The 25,935-nt window shown below is 36.5% G+C and overlaps 1 protein-coding gene across 6 annotated transcripts in view; it reads left to right on the plus strand.

Moving 5' to 3' along the window:
* MTREX (Mtr4 exosome RNA helicase) overlaps positions 1-25,935 on the plus strand; it is a 128,244-nt gene that overhangs the window by 47,800 nt on the left and 54,509 nt on the right. For all 6 annotated transcript variants that reach the window (XM_060142960.1, XM_060142957.1, XM_060142956.1 and 3 more), the window contains 5 exons: positions 885-986; positions 2,873-2,998; positions 6,961-7,111; positions 22,985-23,157; positions 23,756-23,824. In XM_060142960.1, the coding sequence (XP_059998943.1) occupies positions 885-986; positions 2,873-2,998; positions 6,961-7,111; positions 22,985-23,157; positions 23,756-23,824 (621 nt within the window). The remainder of the gene's footprint in view (positions 1-884; positions 987-2,872; positions 2,999-6,960; positions 7,112-22,984; positions 23,158-23,755; positions 23,825-25,935) is intronic.

Genomic DNA, 25,935 nt, shown 5'->3' on the forward strand with positions numbered 1-25,935 from the left:
TTTGTACCTGGGTCCTGGTAAGGCCCTGTTGATGTCCTCATATAGATTGCATGTTTTGTTGAGACCCATTTTAAAGAATCTTTTAAGTGATACTTGTGGATTGTAGAATTCAAATAGAATAACTGTACATAAAGTGAAAAATTAAGACCACCATTGCCCTTTACTTCCTAGAAATATCCACTAGGATACATACAAATAACATTTGATTTAATTTGTAAACAAAAGTGATTATATTACCCACGTTATTCAATTTCTTCATATGCATTGCTATTCATTCTTTTTAACAGAGGAATAGCATTCTGTTAAGTTGATGAAATAAAGTGTTTTTATATTGTTGCCTATTGATGAAAATTTAGATTATTTAACAGTACTTCAGTGACTTAACTTGTACACATACCTTTGTGTGCTCTTTGGTAAAGTCTTAGATGTGAACATAAAGTGCCACTGATTTTGATCTCCCCTCAGAGATTTTAAAGGTGTCTCTAAAACCACTGCATCATCAGTGAAGAAACCAGGAAATGAGACTGTGTTTAGAAAAATATTCTCCAGCCTAATAATGCTTTGTCCATTAGACCAGTAGTAGTCTCTCCAAGTTACCACCACTGGAGTTACGGAAAGAAAGACTATTTTCCCTGAATTAAAAAATTTCTGGGATCCAAGGGACATTAAATATTATAATATAAATTTAATATACATAATTATATGTAAATTTAATAATTTTGTATATAAAATACTGAAATACACCTCGGATAGCGTGTCTTATTTTTGTAAAATTTCATTAACTAATTTTTTAAATTAATGATTTATTTATACTTGAGTAATTTATTAACAAAACTAGTTTTTCAGTTTAAAATATGTGTTTAATTGTATACTTATTCATTTAGGCCTTATTTGCCACTGAGACTTTTGCTATGGGGATTAACATGCCAGCTAGAACTGTTTTATTTACAAACGCCCGAAAATTTGATGGGAAGGATTTCCGATGGGTAAGTAAAATAATTCATATATTGAAATAACTTTTAACTTCAGTTGTTTTACCCAAGATGATTTTGGCTCATGTAGTCTTTGAGATTTTCAGTTCTAAGTACTTTAAAACTTGTACCTGAGCTAATATGAGTAGTTCATCAAAGTTAAATTTCAGATCCTTTATATTTCTGTCCTTTAGCCAAAAACAAAAACCAAAAAGTAGGTGAAAGAGTTTAGTGATGAGGGATAAGTGTGCAAATGAGTCATGAATGCTTTAATGCATTTAAAATATGTCTAGAATTTTTATTTCTTCAAATTTTAAGTTATTTAAAGCACCTCTACTGTAGTGGCTACAGTTGTAGCTCACTGTTTTACTCTTTAGGTTTAAAATAGAGATTTTTTTTTTAACAGGTTTGCACATATGTCTTTTCCTAAGGCAAAAGTTGGGATCATGAGTAAAATGGTGAATTGGAGTAAAAATAAATCCTTAATCCAGAAGCAAGTAATTGCTTCTTACCAAACTTAAACTATGGGCCTAGAGCTATGGTAGATACTGAGGATGCTAAATTTAAAACAAAACCAAACTAATCCCTACTGTGAAGAGACTTAGTGCAGGTGGAAGTTTATTTTATGGGCTCTGAGAAGTATGTATAGGAAGGATAGAACACAAGAGAAGAAGTTACTTGTATATAAGTGGTCATGGAGGCGTTATAGAGAAGGCCTCTATGTTTTGAGAAGGCCTCAAAGTTTTGAGAAGGCCTCAGAAACTTTCTGTAACTTGTGACTTTTTTAAGTCAAAAGAAGACTATTTCATGTAGAATATAATTTTTAATTGCAAAGTGGATAAAGTCTTCCATATGTTTTATATTTTAAGTTAATGTAAATTTTAAAATTCTTCATCATCAGTTTAAAATTACTTAATTCTTTGAATAAAACTGATGCTACAAGAAAATAAATAAATAAGTTTTTCGTGACTTTACATGCTCCTTGGCATCCAGTGGACCCCAGGGAAGGGTATGTAGTAAAGTGGGTAATTGAATTTAAGAAAACAACCATTTCTTGATGATTCAAGATCCTAATTATGAAATCTAAAAATCATAATGTGTCAAAATGTAACAATGCCCTTGAGTGCTGTTGAGATTTTATTGGACTGCCTTTTTGAAATGTTCTTTTTTGATCTTTAAGGTTGGTCCCAGGTCGTTAGGTCTGTTTTTGATGCTATCAGTAATATGCCTTCTAGTAGCACAGTGGTTTGCAACTCTTCTTGAGTCAAACATTTTTTGAGAGTCCGAACATGCTGGACCCTTCCAACAGGAGAAAAGTACACATGTACTTACAGATAAAACTTTGCCCAGTGTTCAGGTGGTTCAATTTTACCCTGAAAGACTATGCATGGGAGACTTACTAACCTTTCTCCCTTAGGTGGTTCTTAGTGATGAATGGACTCTTCTGAATGCCAAGGACATACAGTGAGAAAATAGAAATTGTGCTTTTTGTATGTGTTGATTTTTAATCTCATTTGGAAATTAAGAAAATTTGTTATGATCAAGACAGAATTGGTATTTAATAGAGTTTGGGTCATTGTTTGCTTTCTTAAACTTTCCTGTTTTCCAGAATATCTAGCTCAAAGATATTTTTTATGCCAGTGAATTAGCCAGTATTTCTCTATAGCTATTTGATCATTTTGGAGCTAAAATTTAGTTTTGCAACATTATTCTTAAGTGTTTTGCATTTTTGTCTTTTTACTTAAACTTTCCTAAAAGTTCATGTTTTTAATCTTGTTTCCTGTCTTGGAATGTGTAGCTTGTGCTTGTGAACTTGATATGATATGATAAGAATAATTTTAAGAATATGTTTTTCACCAGGTTTTCTCCTAAACTTTGCATTTTTAATTACGTTCATTCAGATTTCCTCTGGTGAATACATTCAGATGTCTGGTCGTGCTGGAAGGAGGGGAATGGATGACAGAGGAATTGTAATTCTTATGGTAGATGAAAAGATGAGCCCAACAATTGGAAAACAACTACTTAAGGTAACAAGTTAAGCTTCTGTGCCTTCACCAGGAATTTGAGAAACATACTTCAGGACCACATTGAAATTAATTGTGTCAGTTCAAATACCTCTCTGAGTAGATGAGTTAATTTACTAAACTATCTGGGCTTAGGAAGGTGGAAGAGGGTAACTGCTCAAATTGCTGATACTTTGTACCCTACTTTCTGTTCTAATAGGAAAAGAGCAAGTCATTCAGTGGAGGGGATGGAGATCTGCAGAGGGCAGAAATGTTTACTTTGCCCTCCAAATTTGAGATACCTCTATATCTGCCCACTCCACTGCACAAATCGCTTCTCACCTATCAGCGCAGGAAGTAGGGCAGATATTATCAGTATTGTGCACAGTTATCTTCCTATACCTTTGCAAGCCCAGATAGCTTAATGAATTAATTCTACAATCTACCATTCTAATTCATCCTGTTGAGAGATTATAATATCCCAATAATAAATTTATAAGCTTTATTTCAAATTAACCTGTTCATTTTGCTTGCTTAATATTTGTGTTTTGGATTGTCTAAGATTTTTGTTTTATTTTGAAGAGCTTCTCAAAGAAGTTTGACCTACCTGATTGCTTTCCTTCTCCTTCTCCATGTATTGATAGTAAGGAATTATTAAGCATATCCATAGAGAACACTATCAATAAGATAGGAAGCTTAACATGAATTAAAATATAAAATTAACTGCCAGCTGATTAGCTACTTAAAATAATCTTCAAAACATGTTAAGACATACATAGGTTAATATCTCTGAAATATACTGTGTTCAACTTCTAAGACTTAGGAACTGCATGGAGAATTTGAGATATGGTTGTAGGAAGCCTGGTAAGCTGAAGCAAAAATAGGTAAAGTTCTTTTTTCTTTTTTTTATTTTAAATGTTTTTATATGAATAAAGACAAAGCTTATCTGTACATATTCATAGTGATCATATGGTGTCTTATTTTCAGTTTTAAAGATTAACACTTGGAAACCCATCTTCAGGTGTCCATATAACTTTAGTTCTTTCTTTTAGGGAAAAGGTCAAGACTGAAAATTTGTGTTAGTCTTTAAATTTTGTCGCATATAATAAACACTATTTTTCTTACCTCGTACTCTGTGTATGGAAATAATCGAGTCAGGAGGCAATATTTTAATGGCAGCATCTGGTTCCTTTAGTACAGATTTTTCCATTCCATTTACTTGACATCTCTAGATTTGTTACCCTGTAAGTGTAAATTTCTATTGTCTTTCATTTCATTTAATAAAAGGGTTTTTAAATTTTATTGTGCAAAGAACATTTAAGATGAGATCTACCCTCTTAATAAATTATTATGTGTAAAATATGTTGTTGACTGTTGTATAGCAAATCTCTGTTTATCTCACTTGACTGAAACTTGATGCCCTTTAATTAGTAACTTTCCAATTACTCCTCCTCTCAGTCTCTGACAACTACCATTCTACTCTTTAAATCCATGAATTTGACTATTTTAGATACCTCATATAAGAGGAATTATGCAGGATTTGTCTTTCTGTGACTGGCTTGTTTCATTTAGCATAATATCCTCAAAGTTCATCCATGTTACATATTGCAGAATTTTCTTCTTTAAGAGTAAATAGTATTCTGTGTAGTTACAGTCCTCCCTTGGTATTCTCAGGGGATTGGTTCCAAAACCCCCATGTATACTAAAACACCAAAATGAGAGGATGAGCATGTCTCTTACATAAACAGCACAGTACTTGCTTATAACCTATGCACATCTTTCGTATACTTTAAATCATCTCTAGATTACTTATAGTATGGAATACAATGTAAACGCTATTTAAATAGCCGTAAATACAGTGTATATAGTTGCCTGTGCTGCATGACACATTCAAGTTTTGCTTTTTGGAACTTTCTGCAATTTTTTTTCCCAAGGATTTTGCGAGCCACAGTTCATTGACTCCTCAGATAGGGAACCCGAAGACACTGGGGAACGGCTGTATAGCCATATTTTTTAGCATCAAATTGGGATACTGTAATACTGAAAGAAGAGACTATTAATAATTATATCAATATATCAGGTATAAGTTGGGGTTGTCCTGGGGTCACTTGGATACAATGTTAAAATGCTATGTTGAGTTTAAGGTGATGGAGAATTCAGGTAGGTGTATTCTACAGCAGTTTGAATATAGAAGCAGAGCTTGAGGTTGGAAATAAACATTTGCAATATTGAAGCCCCACATTTCTTAAAGGAGGTAATAGTAGAAAAGAAAAATAATAGAATAGTAAAAAGTTGGTCTGTTTGCAAAATTATGAAGTAGCTGAAGTTGTCTTTCATTCCTCTCTTCCCCAAGAATGTGATTTTCATACTAACTCCACATATCCCTTTGGCCCTATTTTCAAGGAAAGTGGATAAAAAATAAGGTTTTAGGGACTTACTAACTAACCCCCTAGGGTAAATGGCTCTTGATTTTTCAGGAGTTAAGGAATACCACCATTTGAGACTGTTGAAAGTTCTGCTCCTTCTCCTCATAAAATCATATATTCATACATTTATAATTCTGAATGCAATAAGGCTGGCTTATGAACCTCAATTTAAAAGCCTCTGAATACCCTAACAGTGTTTGTGTAGTTTGCTATGCCATTTAAAGATTTGCATGTTTTGTGACACTTCTAAATATTTCAGCATGTATCTCCCAAGAATTTGGTCATTCTCATTTGGGTGCTACATAACAATTTTCAATCTTAGGAAGTATTTGCATTTAGAAAAAAGTATTCCTGGGCTTCCCTGGTGGTGCAATGGTTAAGAATCCGCCTGCCAGTGCAGGGTACACAGGTTTGAGCCCTGTTCCGGGAAGATCCCACATGCTGTGGCGCAACTAAGCCCGTGCGCCACAACTACTGAGCCTGCGCTCTAGAGCCCGCGAGCCACAACTGCTGAAGCCCGTGCGCCTGCAACCCATGCTCCTCAACAAGAGAAGTCACCGCAATGAGAAGCCTGCTCACCACAACGAAGAGTAGCCCCCGATCCCCGCAACTAGAGAAAGCCCGCAAGCAGCAAGGAAGACCCAACGCAGCCAAAAAATATATATTAAAAAAAAAAAAAGGAAGGAAGGAGGGAGGGAGGGAGGGAGGGAGAGAGAAGAAAAGAAAAGAAAAGAGAAAGTATTCCTGAAGAAACACTGTAAGAAAAGTTTAGATCTCAAGGAAGTATTTTGGAAATAAACCTTGTTGCAAATTAAGGTCACACTATTGTAACTAGCCCTTCTTTGGTAACAGCCACAATTAGGAGGAGAAAGAGGAATTACCAAAGTGTTGACAAAGACTGGTCTGTAAATTTTGGGGAAACATTTAGGCAGTTTTATGTCATTTCAGGAAGCTGAGAGTTTCAAAATAATTTTTTCTGAATGTCATTCTGAAATAAATTTAGTGTGCTCTATTAGCATAGGCCAGGTTATACTGCAGTAACAAACCTAAATCCGGTAACTTAAAGGTTTGTTTCTCTTTACTTGTTCATTGCACGTTTACAAAAGAGACTATGCTTATTATTGTTTAGGGATTCAAGCTGATAGAGAAACCACCATCTTGAACATTAGCAGTCACTGTGCCAGCAGGGAAAATGTAGCTTTTCACACCAGCAGTTAAATATTTGACCAGGAAGTGATAACATCACTGAAACTTATTTGCCCTCCCCACTGAGGGCAAAATGTGTAATCCTGTCAAGTACCTAGAAGGCAGAGAGCTAAACATACTTGGCCAACAGTATTTTAACTGCCACTGTCCTAGTTGGTGTTTTTTTTCCCTCCTTCACTTTCCCAAAGATCAACTGTTTTATCACTTTGTATTGGTCATTTAAAGGAAAGAACTTAATACATTTCTGTAGTATTCCTTAGCGAAGACTAAACTGTTAAGCAGTTCAGGAGGTTAAAAATATTGTTACGAATTTATTTTTAAAATCTATAACATTGACATGTTTTTTTCTCTCAGGGCTCAGCTGATCCACTAAATAGTGCTTTCCATTTGACCTACAACATGGTCTTGAACTTACTACGAGTAGAAGAAATAAATCCTGAGTACATGTTGGAAAAATCCTTCTACCAGTTTCAGCATTATAGAGCAATTCCAGGAGTAGTAGAGAGTAAGTATAAAATTACCCTAGCAGCCTCATTTAGCTAGGGTAGACCAAATAGCAAAATTACGGTGTCATTGACTGCTTTAGCTATTGGTTTTTTTCTGGTAAGCCAAATCATTGTAACCAACTAGAACATTTTAAAATAAAAGAAAACACTATCAGGACATAATTCTATGGTTAATTCAAATTTAATATAATTTATTGTTATAGACATATCACATGATAATTCATATTCATGAATAATGATATTCAAATTAATATAATGCTTTCTAAAGTCAAAAAAGTAAGTGTTCTATTGTAACTGTGTTCAAGTAGAATTGTGTGTTGATCCTTATTCTAGAAGATCGTGGCTGATTATCATATAGAACTGATTAAAATCTAAAACAGAAGCAAAGATTTAAAATTCTGGTTTGGGTAAATCTTATAAAAACAATGCATAGTTGTAAAGAAAAAAAAACCCAAATTTTGCAAAAGATACAAAGGAAATTTAAGACCATTTGTAATCTCACACAGACAGCCACACAACCACTGCTAACACTTCATGGTTCTTCCATCATTTTTATTTTTCATACGTATTTTTCATATTTTTTTCAAAGTCGGGATTAACAGTGTTTTGCTAATAACAACGATGTTATTATAGTTGATATCATTTGTTAAACATTTATCATATGGCTAACCTTGTGTTAAATGCTTTACATTAACTCACTGATTCTGGCTTTTTTAAATTTAATTTCAATTATTCTTTGAAAGTATGGTTTTTAATAACTGCATAATATTTTCATTTTATGAATGTACTATGATTTATTTAACAATAAAGGCAAATTTGAGATATCTTTCTGTCATGGATAGGATACTACCACTCAATTTTATGCACCTGAAAGTAAATGAAGTGTAATAATATACCTTAAAAAAATGAAAAGGCTTGGAACATCCAAGTAAGTTAAATTCTCATTTTTTTTACCCTTACCTGGATGACATCATAATTATTTCTCTTAATTTCTTTGGTCTTAATTAAGAGAGCTTCTTCATTACAAAATATAGAGCTGGAAGAAGCTTTGGCATCATTTTACAGGTGTAAAAAAATAAGGCATAAGAGAAGTTAAGTCTGTATATAAGGTTACACATTTGATTGATGGCAGGTTTGACTTGGACTCCAGTTCCTAACTAACCCATGCTGTTTTTATTAAAGTGTGGGTCATCCCTTTTTAATATGACAAGAATAGATGTAGTAACTTCTCTGGCTGAAAAAAAGAAAACGATGAAAAAAATTCTTGGGCTTCAGTGGCTCAGTGTTTGAGAGTCCGCCTGCCGATGCGGGGGACTCGGGTTCGTGTCCCGGTCTGGGAAGATCCCACATGCCACGGAGCGGCTGGGCCTGTGAGCCATGGCCACTGAGCCTGCGTGTCCGGAGCCTGTGCTCCGCAATGGGAGAGGCCACAACAGTGAGAGGCCCGCGTACGGCAAAAAAAAAAAAAAAGAAAAAAATTCTTGAGCTGGCTGATATTAAGACTTACCTTTGGGCTTCCCTGGTGGCACAGTGGATAACAATCTGCCTGCCAATGCAGGGGGCACAGGTTCGATACCTGGTCCGGGAAGATCGCACGTGCCATGGAGCAACTAAGCCCGTGCGCCACAACTACTGAGCCTGCACTCTAGAGCCCATGAGCCACAACTACTGAAGCCTGTGTGCCTTGAGCCCATGCTCCGCAACAAGAGAAGCCACCGCAATGAGAAGCCCGTGCACCGCAACAAAGAGTAGCCCCAGCTCGCCGCAACTGGAGAAAGCCCGTGCACAGCAACAAAGACCCAACACAGCCTTAGATAGATAGATAGATAGATAGATAGATAGATAGATAGATAGATAGATAGATTAGATAGATAGGTAAATTTATATATAAAAAAAGATGTCAGATTTTTGATTTTTTTTTTTTTTTTTTTTTTTGTGGTACACGGGGCTCTCCCTGTTGTGGCCTCTCCCGTTGCGGAGGAGCACAGGCTCCGGACGTGCAGGCTCAGCGGCCATGGCTCATGGGCCCGGCTGCTCCGCGGCATGTGGGATCTTCCCAGACCGGGGCACGAACCCGTGTCCCCTGCATCAGCAGGCGGACTCTCAACCACTGCGCCACCAGGGAAGCCCATGAGTCAGATTTTTTAAAAATATTACTTTTTAAAACGTTGAAGTATAGTTGATTTACAGTATTGTGTTGGTTTCAGGTGTACGGCAAAGTGATTTGGTTATACACATATATATGTATATATCTATGTTCCTTTTTTAAAATTCTTTTCCATTATAGTTTATTATAAAATATTAAATCTAGTTCTCTATGCTGTACAGTAAAACCCTGTTTATCTAATTTATATATGGTAGTGTGCCTTTGTTAATCCCATACTCCCAATTTATCCCTCCCCCACCCTTCCCCTTTGGTAAAGTAAGTTACTTTTTAAACTTCACTTTCTATTATTCTTTTGTAATTCCATAGAAAATATCCCAGATACAGCAGGGGTTAGAGGGAGAATTCTCCAAGTATTTTCCCATTTATTTAAAGCCCTTAGGACTTTTAGCTGGGCTCAGATTATTCAATATGACTTTGAACAAGACTGCTACCCACACTGTGAGCTTAAACATTGCCACCAGGACTTCCCTGGTAGGCCAGTGGTTAAGACTTCACCTTCCAGGGTAGGAGGTGCGGGTTCACTCCCTGGTCGGGGAGCTAAGATCCCACATGCTAAGATCCCACATGCCTCAGGTTCAAAAACTCCAAAACATAAAACAGAAGCAGTATTGTAACAAATTCAATAAAGACCTTAAAAATGGTTCACATAAAAAAAAACTTAAAAAAAAAAATTGGGGGCTTCCCTGGTGGCGCAGTGGTTGAGAGTCCACCTGCCGATGCAGGGGACGCGGGTTCGTGCCCCGGTCCGGGAGGATCCCACATGCCACGGAGCGGCTGGGCCCGTGAGCCATGGCCGCTGAGCCTGCGCGTCTGGAGCCCGTGCTCCGCAACGGGAGAGGCAAGCCCCAACTGTTGTTGCTGTTGTTTTCAGTGTGGTTCTAACTGATTTATGTTTTAAAAGGATTGTTAACATAACCTCCTACCCCCTGTGTTGCTACCACATACTTGAATCTTCCTGCAATTGAATTATCCTTGCCTTTCCCTTAGCTCTCTTTTTAAAGGGGCGAGACCTGTTTTGCTAATATTTTGGAACCAACAAATAGACTAAATATCAAAAGTATATTTAGTGGAAGAAGTAGGAATTTAAGTGATGAAAGTGATAATTGTGGGATAGTTGCAACACCTTTAGTAGTTTGCAGGGCTGAGCTGTGTGACCAAAGAGCACGTAGTGTAAGAGGAGATGGGTAGAGGTGATAGGGGCTATCCTCTGTGCTTTTAAATTGCAGAATACATCTTGAATGAAATTTATTTCCATTTCACTTATTACTTGGAAGAGTATGATTCCTTTTGCTATCGATACATAGAATCTTTTCCAGAGACCTGGTGTTATTTTTACCACCTTAAGTATACCAAAATTAAAATGTAGACTGTTATCTTTGGAAGTACAGAATTAATCTTTATTTTACAAATACACTGCTTTAATTTTTACAACAAACTTAAATGGCTGTCATACATGAGACATTTTTCATTTTGATTTACTGAATCCACAGTAGATTTTCCAGTGAGTCATAGAGTAAAAATTCTTGGGGCTTCCCTGGTGGCACAGTGGTTAAGAATCCGCCTTCCAGTGCAGGGGACGCGGGTTCAAGCCCCGGTCCGGAAATATCCCACATGCCGTGGAGCACCTAACCCCATGTGCCACAACTCTGAGCCCATGTGCCACAACTTCTGAGCCCACGTTCCACAACTTCTGAGCCCACGTGGCACAACTACTGAAGCCCGTGCACCTAGAGCCCATGCTCTGCAACAAGAAGCCTGCACACCGTAACAAAGAGTAGTTCCCGTTCGCCGTAACTAGAGAAAGCCCACACGCAGAAATGAAAACCCAACACAGCCAAAAATAAATAAATTTACAAAAGCAAACAAAAAACAAACATGGGGTTGTGAGAATCAACAACAACAAAAAAAAGTGTTTTTTAAAAAAATACAAAACAAATAGTAAAAAATCTAGGATTTCTGGCTTCCCTGGTGGTGCAGTGGTTAAGAATCTGCCTGCCAACACAGGGGCACGGGTTCGAGCCCTGGTCTGGGAAGATCCCACATGCCGCAGAGCAACTAAGCCCGTGTGGAGCAACTAAGCCCGTGTGCCACAACTACTGATCCTGTGCTCTAGAGCCCATGCACCACAAGAGAAGCCACCTCAGTAAGAAGCCCACGCACCTCAATGAAGAGCAGCCCCCACTTGTCACAACTAATGAAACCCCACGCACAGCAACGAAGACCCAACGCATCCAAAAATTAATTAATTAATTATTTTTTTTAATTCTAGGATTTCACTGTTCCTTTACTGGAAATAAAAATGGAAAGAAAAATGCAGATTTAATTTTAATCCTTTTGTTTGGTTTCATTAATAGATAATGCCATGGTTAATAGCAGGAGCTGTGGAGTTAGACATGGGTTTGAATACAGACTGCTTCAGCCTTAGTTTGCTCTTTTATGCAATTGGAATAATATCTAGTTCATCCAAATCATGAAAATTAAATGAGATCATTTATGTTAAATTCTCAGTAAGTGCTTGTTTTAATTAATGATAGTAATGCCATACATCAGTAAAGCCATTTAAACTTTAACCTTTTGTAAAATTTGCTCAGTACTGGGAGTAGCAGTCCATTTCCCCATCACTCACAGGTCTGTATCTATTGCACGTTTTATATGATACAAATATAATTTTGGAACCCCATCGCCCCTCTCCCTCAAAAGGGAGAAGTTGATTGCAGACTGTCTTAAGAGTTTATGGGCATATCTCACATGCTGTTTCCTAAGATACTGAGGCTTTCTTATGGCGGTACACTGCAGGAAAACCAGCTTATTATACTGAGGTTCCTCTACTTTTTGATTGGTGTGCAAGATATACTTTCCTTAATTTGGGAAAAAGCGGGCTGCACCTAAACTAACTTCCTGGAGTGGTATATATCTGTATTTAGAGTCCTAGATATAAAACACATGTGATTTCTTACTAGATACAAAACACATGTGATTTCTTAAACTTTTCTTAAACTGTCTCTCAAACTTTTGATTCATTAGTTAAGTGGTCTGAGAACAGAAATGATTTGGAGTGGAGGATGGGGGCAGTATTTAAGCATCAGGCAGAATCTTTGTGTATCATCTCTCCATAAACAACTCCTGTCAGTGCTTATTTAGTATTCCACTGATACCTGCAGTGTTACTTTGTAACTTTTGGTAAGGCAGCAAGATTAGCATTTCAGTTATATTTTTCCTTTTCATATAACCTCTTATTGACTTTAGTCTGCCACATTTTTTAAATCATATCTTCTTCTGATAATGTTTACTCTTATAATGTGTTAAGAATAGCCTTCTATTATCAAATGAAAGGAATACAGTTCATGTAAAAAGTAATGCAGTTCATTTAAAAATAACCAGGATAATGCAATATGCCTAAGAGAGTACAAAAGACCAGAAGTTAGAGGTAAAAACAAAAAGCAAAGAAAAGATAAAAAATTCCAAAGAACATATCTCAATACTTCAGCAGACTTTTCGGCAGATCTGACTCTGGTGTCACTAAAAATAAGCAATTAATACAAATAAATAGGCTTAGAGGAGGAGGACATGGTCTGCAAACTCTGGGTCTCCTCACACATCCCTGATAACATTTCAGTCTCTTTCTATAGCTAATTTTTCATCCAACTTTTTAAATGCCTAAATGTGTCTTACTTAAAATGTGGTGCCCAGAGGTAAATAGTATTTTCTATGGGAGGTCTGACCAGGGACAAGTACAATGGAAGTATTGTTATTGCTCTTGTTGACTTTTCTAAGAAAGAGAGAAGTCAAGTGCAAGGAGAGCTGTAGAGAAGAGTGTCACAGTTGGTGCCAACTGTTGACCCAGTAGATTGCATGCTAAAAGTTCTTCGCACAAATTGACCTAAGCCCCCTTTCTACAAATGCAAGTGCAGGAACTTAATAATAGTATATGTTATAGAGATACATATATCCTGTTTTTTAAACATATGGTTAAAAAATTATGGACTTAGGTTTTTTACCAAAATTATTTATGAAATTATAGTCTTCATCAACAGATGGAAATTTATATGTATGTATTTACTTTGGAAAGATTCCTGAGCATCTGGAGATGAAATGAGATGGTTTGTTCATTGTTAAGGATGAGGGAAATCCTGGAACTGGACCTTAGGGTTCTAATGTTTGGTCCTGCTCCCATGTGGCATGTGATTTGGGTCAGGTCTCCTAATTGTGATTCGAGTCCCAGAAGAATAATATAGATATTATAGCAACTATTTTGAATACTTAAAAGCATTAGGAGGCTCAGATTAAATAATTTTAAAAACTGCTTTTTCTCCTATAAAGGTCTCACCACATGTGAGCTGCCCTTGCCGTCATACACCCTCAGTTAGCTCCATCTCTTAGGGTTTCAGCTTGAGTCCAGATGTTCTGTGGAGCTAATTCTTGCTCATTCTGCCCTGCAACCCTCCTCTATTATGATAAAAACAAAAAAGCTACCAGCCACCATGTAGTTGTTCTCTATCTCTTTACAGATGGGAAATGCTGTTAAGTTGACTTTTTTTTTTTCTCTTGGGGTGCTTTCTGAATGCATATTGTTTGTTCTATTCTGGTACACCCCTCATACCCCAAGATTATTCTTTCATACCTCAGTTCTATAAATCTGAACACAAGAAATCCTCAATGATGGGAAGAAGAGTCAAGAGTTGCCTGGAAGGCATATTCTTTTCCAAAAATAAGTCATTGTCTAGGACTAACAGTGAAATGAGGCAGGACGAAGTCCTCCTGTCATTGGAAGTGGCTGTACGTTCTGCAGGAAAGGACTCATGGATAAACTCCGCGTTGAAGCCCTGGGGGCCAGGCTATACTGGATACTAAGGATATAAGGGTGTCCAGGCGAGGGTTGGCTCACAGAAGCTCATAGAAAAACTTGAGGGGCACAGAGGTAAGCTGAGGCTGGCAAGGCTGGTAAGGGTTCTTGAAGCTGAGTCTGCAGGAAGGAAGTCCCTTGAGGCAGAGTTCTCTAGTGATCAGCTCACAGGAGCAGGATGCAGGGTTACAGTGTGCCAGTGGAAATTAGGAGCTGCCTATGACGCAGGTGGGTACTCTTCAGAGGGAAGGAAGAGAAGTGACTTCTAAATACTTTCTTTAAATTATTTTTTCTTTTTTTACTTTTAAAATGGGATGCCTCCTAAGTGAAGTTTTAAGTTGGTGTCATCTACTTAGAATAGATGCAGAAAGGAAAAGACCTGGGAAATTGGAGAGAGAAACAAACTTTTAATAGTTTTTTGTTTGTTTGTTTTTAGTCAGAAGATCTAACTTGGTGACGACATCTTTCCCTTCTGTCTCCATGCAGTAGATTGGGTTTGTTGTTGTGTATAAGGATGACTGTGTGGGGTGGGAATTCAGCCAGAAGTTGGACATGCATGGGGTATTAAGGAGGGTTCAGAAATCAAAAACTTTGCTTATTCCCATGCCTGATATCATGGTCTTAGGCTATCACATTTACCTTTTTCCATCTTTCCAAAAAAATAAATTAACAACCTAAATGCCTAAAAGAGTGCAAAAGACCAGAAGTTAGCAGGAGCAGTCTGTGAGAAGGTTGAAGATGATAATTTTAAAATAATAATAATAATACAGTAATATCCTTCCTCAGTGTTTACAGTGTGCTATACTGTTAGCTAAGTACTTTCCATATGTTCTGTCAGCCTCTAATTGTAGCCTTGTGGGGTATGGCTACTATTGTTATCCTCATTTTGTGAGTAAAGAAACTGAAGCACACAGGTTAAATACAGGAGTTTGGTCAATGGAATAGAATTGAGAGTCCAGAAATAAACCCATATATCTGTGGTCAATTGATTTTTGACAAGTGCTGCTGTGATAGTTGATAGCCACATGCAAAAAAAGTGAATTTGGACCCTTACCTCACACCATATACACAAATGAACTGAAAATGGATGAAAGTCCTAAATAAACAGCTGAAACCATAAAACTCTGAAGAAAACATAGCTAAAAATCTACATACCCTTAGATTTGGCAGTGGTTTCTTACATAAGATACCAAAAGTACAAGCAACAAAAGAAAAAATAAATAAATTGGATTTTATCTAAACTTTAAAACTTTTGCACTTCAATATATACCAACAATAAAGTGAAAAGAAAACCCAGAGTGGGAGAAAATATTTGTAAATCATGTATCTGATAAGGGTCTCGTATCCAGAATATATAAAGACCACTTACAACTCAACAACAAAAAACCAAACAATATAATTTCTTTTACTAAACATCTTTATTGGAGTATAATTGCTTTACAATGGTGTGTTAGTTTCTCCTTTATAAAAAAAGTGAATCAGCTATACATATACATATGTCCCCATATCTACTCCCTCTTGCGTCTCCCTGCCACCCTCCCCATCCCATCCCTCTAGGTGGTCACAGGGCATCAAGCTGATCTCCCTGTGCTGTGTGGCTGCTTCCCACTATCTGTTTTACATTTGGTAGTGTATGTATGTTCATGCCACTCTCTCACTTCATCCCAGCTTACCCTTCCCCCACCCCGTTTCCTCAAGTCAATTCTCTAGGTCTGCATCTTTATTCCTGTCCTGCCCCTAGGTTCTTCAGAACCTTTCCCCCCCCCCCATATATATGTGTTATCATACGGTATTTGTTTTTCTCTTTCTGGCTTCACTCTGTATGACAGACTCTAGGTCCATCCACCTCACTACAAATAACTCAATTACATTTCTTTTTATGGCTGAGTAATATTCCATTGTATATATGTGCCACCTCTTTATCCATTCATCTGTCAGTGGACACTTAGGTTGCTTCCATGTCCTGGCTGTTGTAAATACAGCTGCAATGAAAATTGTGGTACATGACTCGTTTTGAATTATGGTTTTCTCAGGGTATATGCCCAGTAGTGGGATTGCTGGATCATATGGTAGTTCTATTTTTAGTTTTTTAAGGAACCTCCATACTGTTCTCCATAGTGTCTGTATCAATTGACATTCCCACCAACAGTGCAAGAGGGTTCCCTTTTCTCCACACCCTCTCCAGCATTTATTGTTTGTAGATTTTTTGATGATGCCTATTCTGACTGGTGTTAGGTAATACCTCACTGTAGTTTTGATTTGCATTTCTCTAATGATTAGCGGTGTTGAGTGTCTTTTCATATGTTTGTTGGCAATCTGTATATCTTTGGAGAAATGTCGATTTAGGTCTTCTGGCCACTTTTGGATTGGGTTGTTTGTTTTTTTGATATTGAGCTGCATGAGCTGCTTGTAAATTTTGGAGATGAATCCTTTGTCAATTACTTCCTTTGCAAATATTTTCTCCCATTCTGAGGGTTGTCTTTTCATCTTGTTTATGTATTCCTTTGCTGTGCAAAAGCTTTTAACCTTCATTAAGTTCCATTTGTTTATTTTTGTTTTTATTTCCATTTCTCTAGGAGGTGGGTCAAAAAGGATCTTGCTGTGATTTATGTCATAGAGTGTTCTGCCTATGTTTTCCTCTGAGAGTTTTATAGTTTCTGGCCTTACATTTAGGTCTTTAATCCATTTTGACTTTTACTTTTGTGTGTGGTGTTAGGGAGTGTTCTGATTTCATTCTTCTACATGAAGCTGTCCAGTTTTCCCAGCACCACTTATTGAAGAGGCTGTCTTTTCTCCATTGTATACTGTTGCCTCCTTTATCAGAGATAAGGTGACCATATGTGTGTGTTTATCTCTGGGCTTTCTATCCTGTTCCATTGATCTATATTTCTGTTTTTGTGCCAGTACCATACTGTCTTGATTACTGTAGCTTTGTAGTATAGTCTGAAGTCTGGGAGCCTAATTCATCCAGTTCCATTTTTCTTTCTCAAGATTGCTTTGGCTATTCGGGGTCTTCTGTGTTTCCATACAAATTGTGAAATTTTTTGTTCTAGTTCTGTGAAAAATGCCATTGGTAGTTTGATAGGGATTGCATTGAATCTGTAGATTGTGTTGTGTAGTCATTTTCACAATGTTGATTTTCCCAATCCAAGAACATAGTATATCTTTCCATCTGTTTGTTTCATCTTTATTTTCTTTCATCAGTGTCTTATAGTTTTCTGCATACAGGTCTCTTGTCGCCTTAGGTAGGTTTATTCCTAGGTATTTTATTCTGTTTGTTGCAGTGGTAAATGGGAGTGTTTCCTTAATTTCTCTTTCAGGTTTCATCCTTAGTGAATAGGAATGCAAGAGATTTCTGTGCATTAGTTTTGTATCCTACTACTTTACCAAATTCATTGATTAGCTCTAGTAGTTTTCTGGTAGCATCTTTAGGATTCTCTATGTATAGTGTCATGTCATCTACAAACAGTGACAGCTTTACTTCTTCTTTTCCAATTTAGATTCCTTTTATTTCTTTTTCATCTCTGATTGCTGTGGCTAAAACTTCCAAAACTATGTTGAATAATAGTGGTGAGTTTGGACATCTTGTCTTGTTCCTGATCTTAAAGGAAATGGTTTCAGCTTTTCACCATTGAGAACGATGTTGGCTGTGGGTTTATCATATATGACCTTTATTATGTTGAGGTAAGTTCCCTCTGTGCCTACTTTCTGGAGGGTTTTTATCATAAATGGGTGTTGAATTTTGTCAAAACCTTTTTCTGCATCTATTGAGATGATCATATGGTTTATCACACTGATCGATTTGCGTATATTGAAGAATCCTTGCATTCCTGGGATAAACCCCACTTGATCATGGTGTATGATCCTTTTAATGTGCTGTTGGATTCTGTTTGCTAGTATTTTGTTGAGGAGTTTTGGCATCTATGTTCATCAGTGATACTGGCCTCTAGTTTTCTTTCTTTGTGACATCTTTTTCTGGTTTTGGTATCAGGGTGGTGGTGGCCTTGTAAAAAGAGTTTGGGAGTGTTCCTCCCTCTGCTATATTTTGGAAGAGTTTGAGAAGGGAGGTGTTAGCTCTTCTCTAAATGTTTGATAGAATTTCGCTGTGAAGCCATCTGGTGCTGTGCTTTTGTTTGTTGGAAGATTTTTAATCACAGTCTCAGTTTCAGTGCTTGTCTGTTGGTCTGTTTGTATTTTCTATTTCTTCCTGGTTCGGTCTCGGAAGGTTGTACTTTTCTGTGAATTTGTCCATTTCTTCCAGGTTTTCCATTTTATTGGCATAGAGTTGCTTTTAGTAATCTCTCAAAATCCTTTGTATTTCTGCAGTGTCGATTGTTACTTCTTCATTTCTCATTCTACTGATTTGAGTCTTCTCCCTTTTTTTCTTCATGAGTCTGGCTAATGGTTTATCCATTTTGTTTATCTTCTCAAAGAACCAGCTTTTAATTTTATTGATCTTTGATGTCATTTTCTTCATTTCTTTTTCATTTATTTCTGATCTGATCTTTATGATTTCTTTCCTTCTGCTAACTTTGGGGTTTTTTTTTTTTGTTCTTCTTTTCTCATTGCTTTAGGTGTAAGGTTAGGTTGTTTATCTGAGATGTTTCTTGTTTCTTGAGGTAGGATTGTAGTGCTTGCTATAAACCTCCCTCGTAGAACTGCTTTTGCTGCATCCCATAGGTTTTGGGTCATCATGTTTTAATTGTCATTTGTTTCTAGGTATTTTTTTGATTTCCAATTTGATTTCTTTAGTGATCTCTTGGTTATTTAGTAGTGTATTGTTTGGCCTCCATATGTTTGTTTTTTTGCAGATTTTTTCCTGTAATTGATATCTCGTTCCATAGCATCGTGGTCAGAAAAGATAACTTGAAACGATTTCAGTTTTCTTAAATTTACCAAGACTTGATTTGTGACACAGGATATGATCTATCCTGGAGAATGTTCCAGGAGCACTTGAGAAGAAAGTGTATTCTGTTGTTTTTGGATGGAAGGTCCTATAAATATCAATTAAGTCCATCTTGTTTAATGTATCATTTAAAGCTTGTGTTTCTTTATTAATTTTTATTTTGGATGATCTGTCCATTGGTGAAAGTGGGGTGTTAAAGTCCCCTACTATGATTGTGTTACTGTCGGTTTCCCCTTTTATGGTTGTTAGCATTTGCCTTATGTATTGAGGTGCTCCTATGTTGGTTGCATAAATATTTACAATTATGTGTTCTTGGATTGATCCCTTGCTCATTATGTAGTGTCCTTTCTTTTCTCTTGTAACATTCTTTATTTTAAAGTCTATTTTATCTGATATGAGTATTGCTACTCCGGCTTTCTTTTGATTTCCATTTGCATGGAATAGCATTCTCCATCCCCTCACTTTCAGTCTGTATGTGTCCCTAGGTCAGAAGTGGGTCTCTTGTAGACAGCTTATGTACAGGTCTTGTTTTTGTATCCATTCAGCCAGTCTGTGTCTTTTGGTTTGAGCATTTAATCCATTTACATTTAAGGTAGTTATCGATATGTACGTTCCTATTACCATTTTCTTAATTGTTTGGGGTTTGTTATTGTAGGTCTTTTCCTTCTCTTGTGTTTCCTGCCTAGAGAAGTTCCTTTAGCATTTGTTGTAAAGCTGGTTTTGTGGTGCTGATTTCTCTTAGCTTTTGCTTGTCTGTAAAGGTTTTAATTTCTCCGTCGAATCGGAATGAGATCTTTGCTGGGTAGGGAGTAATCTTGGTTTTAGGTTTTTCCCTTTCACCACTTTAAATATGTCCTGCCACTCCCTTCTGGCTTGCAGAGTTGCTGCTGAAAGATCTGCTGTTAAACTTATGGGGATTCCCTTGTATGTTATTTGTTGTTTTTCCCTTGCTGCTTTTAATATTTTTTTTGTATTTAATTTTTGATCATTCAATTAATATGTGTCTTGTCTTGTTTCTCCTTGGATTTATCCTGTATAGGACTCTGCACTTCTGGAGTTGACTATTTCCTTTCCCATATTAGGGAACTTTTCAAATATAATCTCTTCAAATATTTTCTCAGTCCATTTCTTTTTCTCCTCTTCTTCTGGGACCCCCTATAATTCGAATGGTGGTGCATTTAATGTTGTCCCAGAGGTCTCTGAGACTGTCCTCAATTCTTTTCATTCTTTTTCATTTATTCTGCCTGTCGTAGTTATTTCCACTGTTTTGTCTTCCAGGTCACTTATCCATTCTTCTGCGTCAGTTATTCTGCTACTTATTCCTTGTAGAGAATTTTTGATTTCATTTATTGTGTTGTTCATCATTGTTTGTTTGCTCTTTAGTTCTTCTAGGTCCTTGTTCAAAATTTCCTGTATTTTCTCCATTCTCTTTCCAAGATTTTGGATTGTCTCTACTATCATTACTCTGAATTCTTTTTCAGGTTGACCGCCTATTTCCTCTTCATTTGTTTGGTCTGGTGGGTTTTTACCTTGCTCCGTCATCTGTTGTGTGTTTCTCTGTGTTCTCATTTTGGTTAACTTACTGTGTTTGGGGTCTCCTTTTCGCAGGTTGCAGGTTCGTAGTTCCTGTTGTTTTTGGTGTCTGTCCCCAGTGGCTAAGGTTGCTTCAGTGGGTTGTGTAGGCTTCCTGGTGGAGGGGACTGGTGCCCATGTTCTGGTGGATGTGGCTGGATCTTGTCTTTCTGGTGGGCAGGACCGTGTGTGGTGGTGTGTTTTGGGGTGTCTGTGACTTTATGATTTTAGGCAGCCTCTCTGCTAATGGGTGGTGTTGTGTTCCTGTCTTGCTAGTTGTTTGGCATAGGGTGTCCAGCACTGTAGCTTGCTGTTCGTTCAGTGGAACTGGGTCTTAGTATTGAGATGGAGATCTCTGGGAGAGCTTTCGCCATTTGATATTACATGGAGCCTGGAAGTCTCTGGTGGACCAGTGTCATTAACTCGTCTCTCCCATCTCAGAGGCACAGGCCTGAAACATGGCCAGAGCACCAAGACCCTGTCAGCCACATGGCTTGTGTTACTGCAAAAATTATCCCGGTCCTCAGAACAGTCTCTCTACAGCTTTGAGTGGAATTCAAAGTTCAGTGCAATTCGTGTAAAAACAAGCAACCCAAGTTCATAGATCACACTGGTTTCCATCCACAGTGTTCAGGGTCCATGGAACTCCTGACCTGAGAGTGTTGGAGGGTCTCTTGCAGGGGCAAGGAGTGGCTTGGCTCACCATGGGGACAAGGACAGTGACCCTAATTTTTAAATGGACAAAACATCTGAATAGATATTTTTGCAAAGAAGATATATAAGTACATGAAGAAGATATATAAGTACATCTTTTCATATAAGTACATGAAAAGATGGTCGACATCATTAGGGAAATGCGTATCATAACCATAGCAAGATACCTCACACTCACTAGGATGGGTATTTTTTTTTTTTAGGTAATTAACAAAATGGTGTGGTTGTTGTAAAAAATAGTTTAGCACTTCCCCAGCAATTTAAATATAGAATTACTGTAAGACCCAGCAATGCCATCCACTCATGGTATATAAGCAAAAGAATTGGAAATACGTTCAAACAGAAACTGGTGCATGAATGTTCATAGCAGCATTACTCACGGTAGCCAAAAGGTGGAAATAATCCAAATGTCCATCAACTGGTAAACAAAATGGTGTACCCATATAGTGTGATATTATTCCACCATTAAAAGAAATGAAGTACTGATACATGCCACAACATGGATGAACTTCGAGAAGATTATGCTAAGTGAAGGAAGCCAAAGACAAAAGCCACACATTGTATGATTCCATATATATGGAATATCTAGAATAGGCAAATTCATGCAGACAGAAAGGTTGCTGGGGTCTGGTGGAGGAAAGAATGAGTAGTGTTTGCTTAAAGGGTATGGAGTTTTGGGGTAGTGAAAATATTCTAGAACTACATGGTAGTGATGGTTTCATATATTGTTAGTGTACTACATGTCATTAATAGTGAATTTTATGTGTGTTTTACCCAAGTAAAAATAGTGTTTGTTCACAGTGGGAAAGAGGCATAATGGAATGAGTGAGGATGGGAGGTCAGCACTAGCTGCAAGAATTGGAGCAGGGAATGGCATCAGAGATGGTTAGATTAACTAAAAGGACAGTTGCTGAAAGGGGCTAGTGTTTTGGCCACTGACTGAGTAGAGAGATAACTATGGTTGAATTTCCTGTCTTCTGTTTTAGGAGACATAGTCCCAGGTGGTGGAGGAAGCCTGATGACATTAACAAACTGGGTTTTTTGCTGAATTAAAGCGGCATATTAGAAGATCCAAAATAGTGCTGTCCAGTAGAACTTTCTGTGGAAATATTCTCTCTGTGCTTTTCAAGTACTGAAGTCAACAGCCACATATGGCTGTTGAGCATTTGAAATGGTGCTACTGCAATTTAAGAGCTAAATGATTAATTTTATTTAATTTTAATTATTTTAAATTTAACTAGCCACATAGTGTCTACTGGGTATTATACTGGAAGGTGCTGATATGGAACATTTCTACCATAATACAAAGTTTTACAGGGCAGTGCTTGTTCAACAGTGTAGGTCTAGAATTCTCAGAAATAGTCTTCTCCCCCTATCCACGGGAGAGAATTAACTTACCAGACAAAACCACTCCAGTTCAGAATCACTTTGAGGTCACAGTGAGTTGGGGAACTGTGAGAAGAAATAGAGAAGGTGAACCTTAATGGGGAAGGGAGAAACTAGACAGCATGTCTTATGGTTGTCTCTGAATCTTTTCCTCAAAGCTTCTAACCTAAGTGGTCTGAATTTGTTCCCTACAATTGTAGTAGTAAAAAAAGATGTATCTTTGGTATAATTTACATAAGATGTATAATTTTGTGATGTTGTATATGTGTTTTATTTACTTACAGAGGTAAAGAACTCAGAAGAACAGTATAATAAAATAATAATACCAAATGAAGAAAGTGTAGTCATCTATTATAAGATTAGGCAGCAGCTTGCCAAATTGGGTAAAGAAATTGAAGAATATATTCACAAACCAAAATATTGCTTACCATTTCTACAACCAGGTCGTTTGGTAAAGGTATGTCATTATTTTTGTCATAAATTATTTCAATATTTAATATTTTTTGCATGAAGCTTCCAATTTTTTTTCTTATCTTGGTAAAATACAGTAGTTTTTTTAATCTATATTAATTTTATTCTTTTACCTGTTTCATGTGGCACTGATGAAGGAGGGGTCATGTGAAGGCCTTTTAATCGCTACTGATTTTCTTTTGGGGGGATATAAATTGAAGTGGACAGTTTTGGAATTAACATGAAATATTTCCAGTTATGAAATGCTGTCCCAGAGTAACGCAGTTTTAAAACCTGGATGAATTCATTAGCTATAAAAGACCTCAGATATTCTCCAAACAAATACACCATATCATTTTTAACATTTATTTGCCAACTGAGAAATTCCTGTTATTGCTGTTCTGGAATCCCTTGAAATTTGGCAGAGATACCTTTCTGTAGGGTTAATTTCTTTTTTTTTCTTTTTTTTAAGTTTAACAATGATCTTTCAAAAAAACATTTTATCAGGAAGACTCAAAGTTTTATTAGCCTGTAATGTGGGCATGATATCTAAATTGCCTTTTGGACATAAACATTCCTTTTTACTTGCTTTACTTTCTTTTCAGGTAAAGAATGAAGGAGACGATTTTGGCTGGGGTGTAGTGGTGAATTTCTCAAAAAAATCAAATGTTAAGGTAAACTGTTGTCCTAAAAGTGGAATTGTATGTAAATTTTTAGTGAAATGTTTTTTCAGGCTCAGGAAATTGATCAGATTAGAAATACCATTACCAAAAAAAAAAGAAAAAAAGAAATGGCATTACCTTAAGAGAAACTGTAATAAATTCTATATAAGGAATTAATTTTTTGAATAATCATAATTTTATCCTTCAAGTGGTATGGTTATTTTCCTAACACTATCACAGATTTTAATTTCATGACAGTTTTACATTTATTCTCTGAGTTCACCAGTCCTTTTTATAAACTTACTGTTTAAATTGAATATTAGAAAAAATTAGCATTTGACACTGAAAATTGGAATTTTGATTCAGGTATATGTTAGAGACATAAAAGAAAGAACTTAGGAAAGCTGGTTAATTTTACTTACTCTCTCTACATGAAGGCAATAATAAAGTTGCTTTTGGTCATTATTTATATAAATACTTTGAAGAGATTACGTATACATAAAGTCAAGGATGATTTTGATAATTTGTTAGAAAAATGATTACCTCAAAATTAAATCAGCCTTCCCTTCTATTATATTTTCTTTACCTGCAGTAGGCACCAACCAACAGGTGCCAATATATGACCTCAGGCAGGACATTCTGAATCTTCATGCCTGTTTTTTCTTTTCTTTAAAATGAAGGGTTTGCATGAGATGATCTCATGATTTTGTTGTCATTAACTTCTTTGTCCCGCCTATGTGTAAAGGCAATTGAGAATTAAGCTTTGGGATTGAAAGTTAGTCCTGAAATATGTAAATGAACTTTGAGATACTGAAGCCATTTGTTGTGGAGAAATAATTAAGTTCATAGGTTTGTGATAGGAGTTTTGATTAATGATCTATGATTAATCCCACTGAATAGATTATTACCATTTTCATAATTTACAGGAATGTTTTTCAAAGTATTGTCACACTCATTGTCTCATTTGATTCTAATTTAAGAAGCATTCATTGACCATAGACACAATTCCTGTACTCACTCATTTTATGAACAGAGGCAAGCAGATAATGAAAATTTAAGGCAGATTATGAAATACTTCAGTAAAGATATAAGCAAAGTGCATTTGGAGCAGGAAGAGGAAGAAATTTTGTCTGAGCTATTAGAGATGGCACCTGAGAAGGAAGAGAATTTAAAATTTTAAATGGAACCTTGAACACTAAGTAGAATTTCATTTGATGGATATTCACTGGTGGAAGTAGTATGCAGCAGGCACAGAACATTTCAGGTGAAGGGAAAGAGTAAAATAAAGTATTGAGGTTAATCATGGAAAGTATTTAAAATACAGATTTTGAGTGTGTTGGGTCTAGATTTAAATATTTGAAAGCAGTGGCAGGCCATTGAAGGTTAATCGGTTGGTTGATTGGTTTGCTTGGGGTTTTTTTTTCTTCCAGTTTTATTGAGATACAGTTGAAATACAGCATTATATAAATTTAAAGTGTACAATGTAATGATTTGACTTACATACATCATGAAATGATTACCACAGTACATTGAGTGAACACCCATCATCGCATATAGATACATTAAAGAAATTTAAAAACTTTTTTCCTTGTGATGAGAATTCTTAGCATTTACTCTCTTAACTTTCATGTATAGCAGCACTGTTATGTTATAATTATAACATTATAATTAATGGCACTGTTGATTACATTTATCATGTTGTACGTTATATCCTTAGTATTTATTTATCTTATAACTAGAAGTTTATAACTTTTTATTACTTTCATCTAATTCCCCCTTCCCCTACCCCTGCCTCTGGAAACCACAAATCTGATCTCTCTATGAGTTTGTTTGTTTTGGGAGCATAATTGACTGACAACACTGTTAGTTCCTATTATACAACATAATGATATATTCTGTACATTTCAAAATGTTCATAGTGATAATTCTAGTTGTCACCAGGAAAAGATATTACATAGTTATAGACTATATTCCCCACACTGTACATTTCTTGCCTGTGACTCATTTATTTAGTAACTGAAAGTTTGTACCTCTTAATCTCCCTCACCTATTTCTCTCCTCCTCCCCTCCCCTTCCCTCTGGCAGCCATCTTTTCTCTGCATCAATGACTCTGTTTCTGTTTG

The sequence above is a fragment of the Lagenorhynchus albirostris genome, chromosome 3 (genome assembly GCF_949774975.1).
Source record: "Lagenorhynchus albirostris chromosome 3, mLagAlb1.1, whole genome shotgun sequence".
NCBI lineage: Eukaryota > Metazoa > Chordata > Mammalia > Artiodactyla > Delphinidae > Lagenorhynchus > Lagenorhynchus albirostris.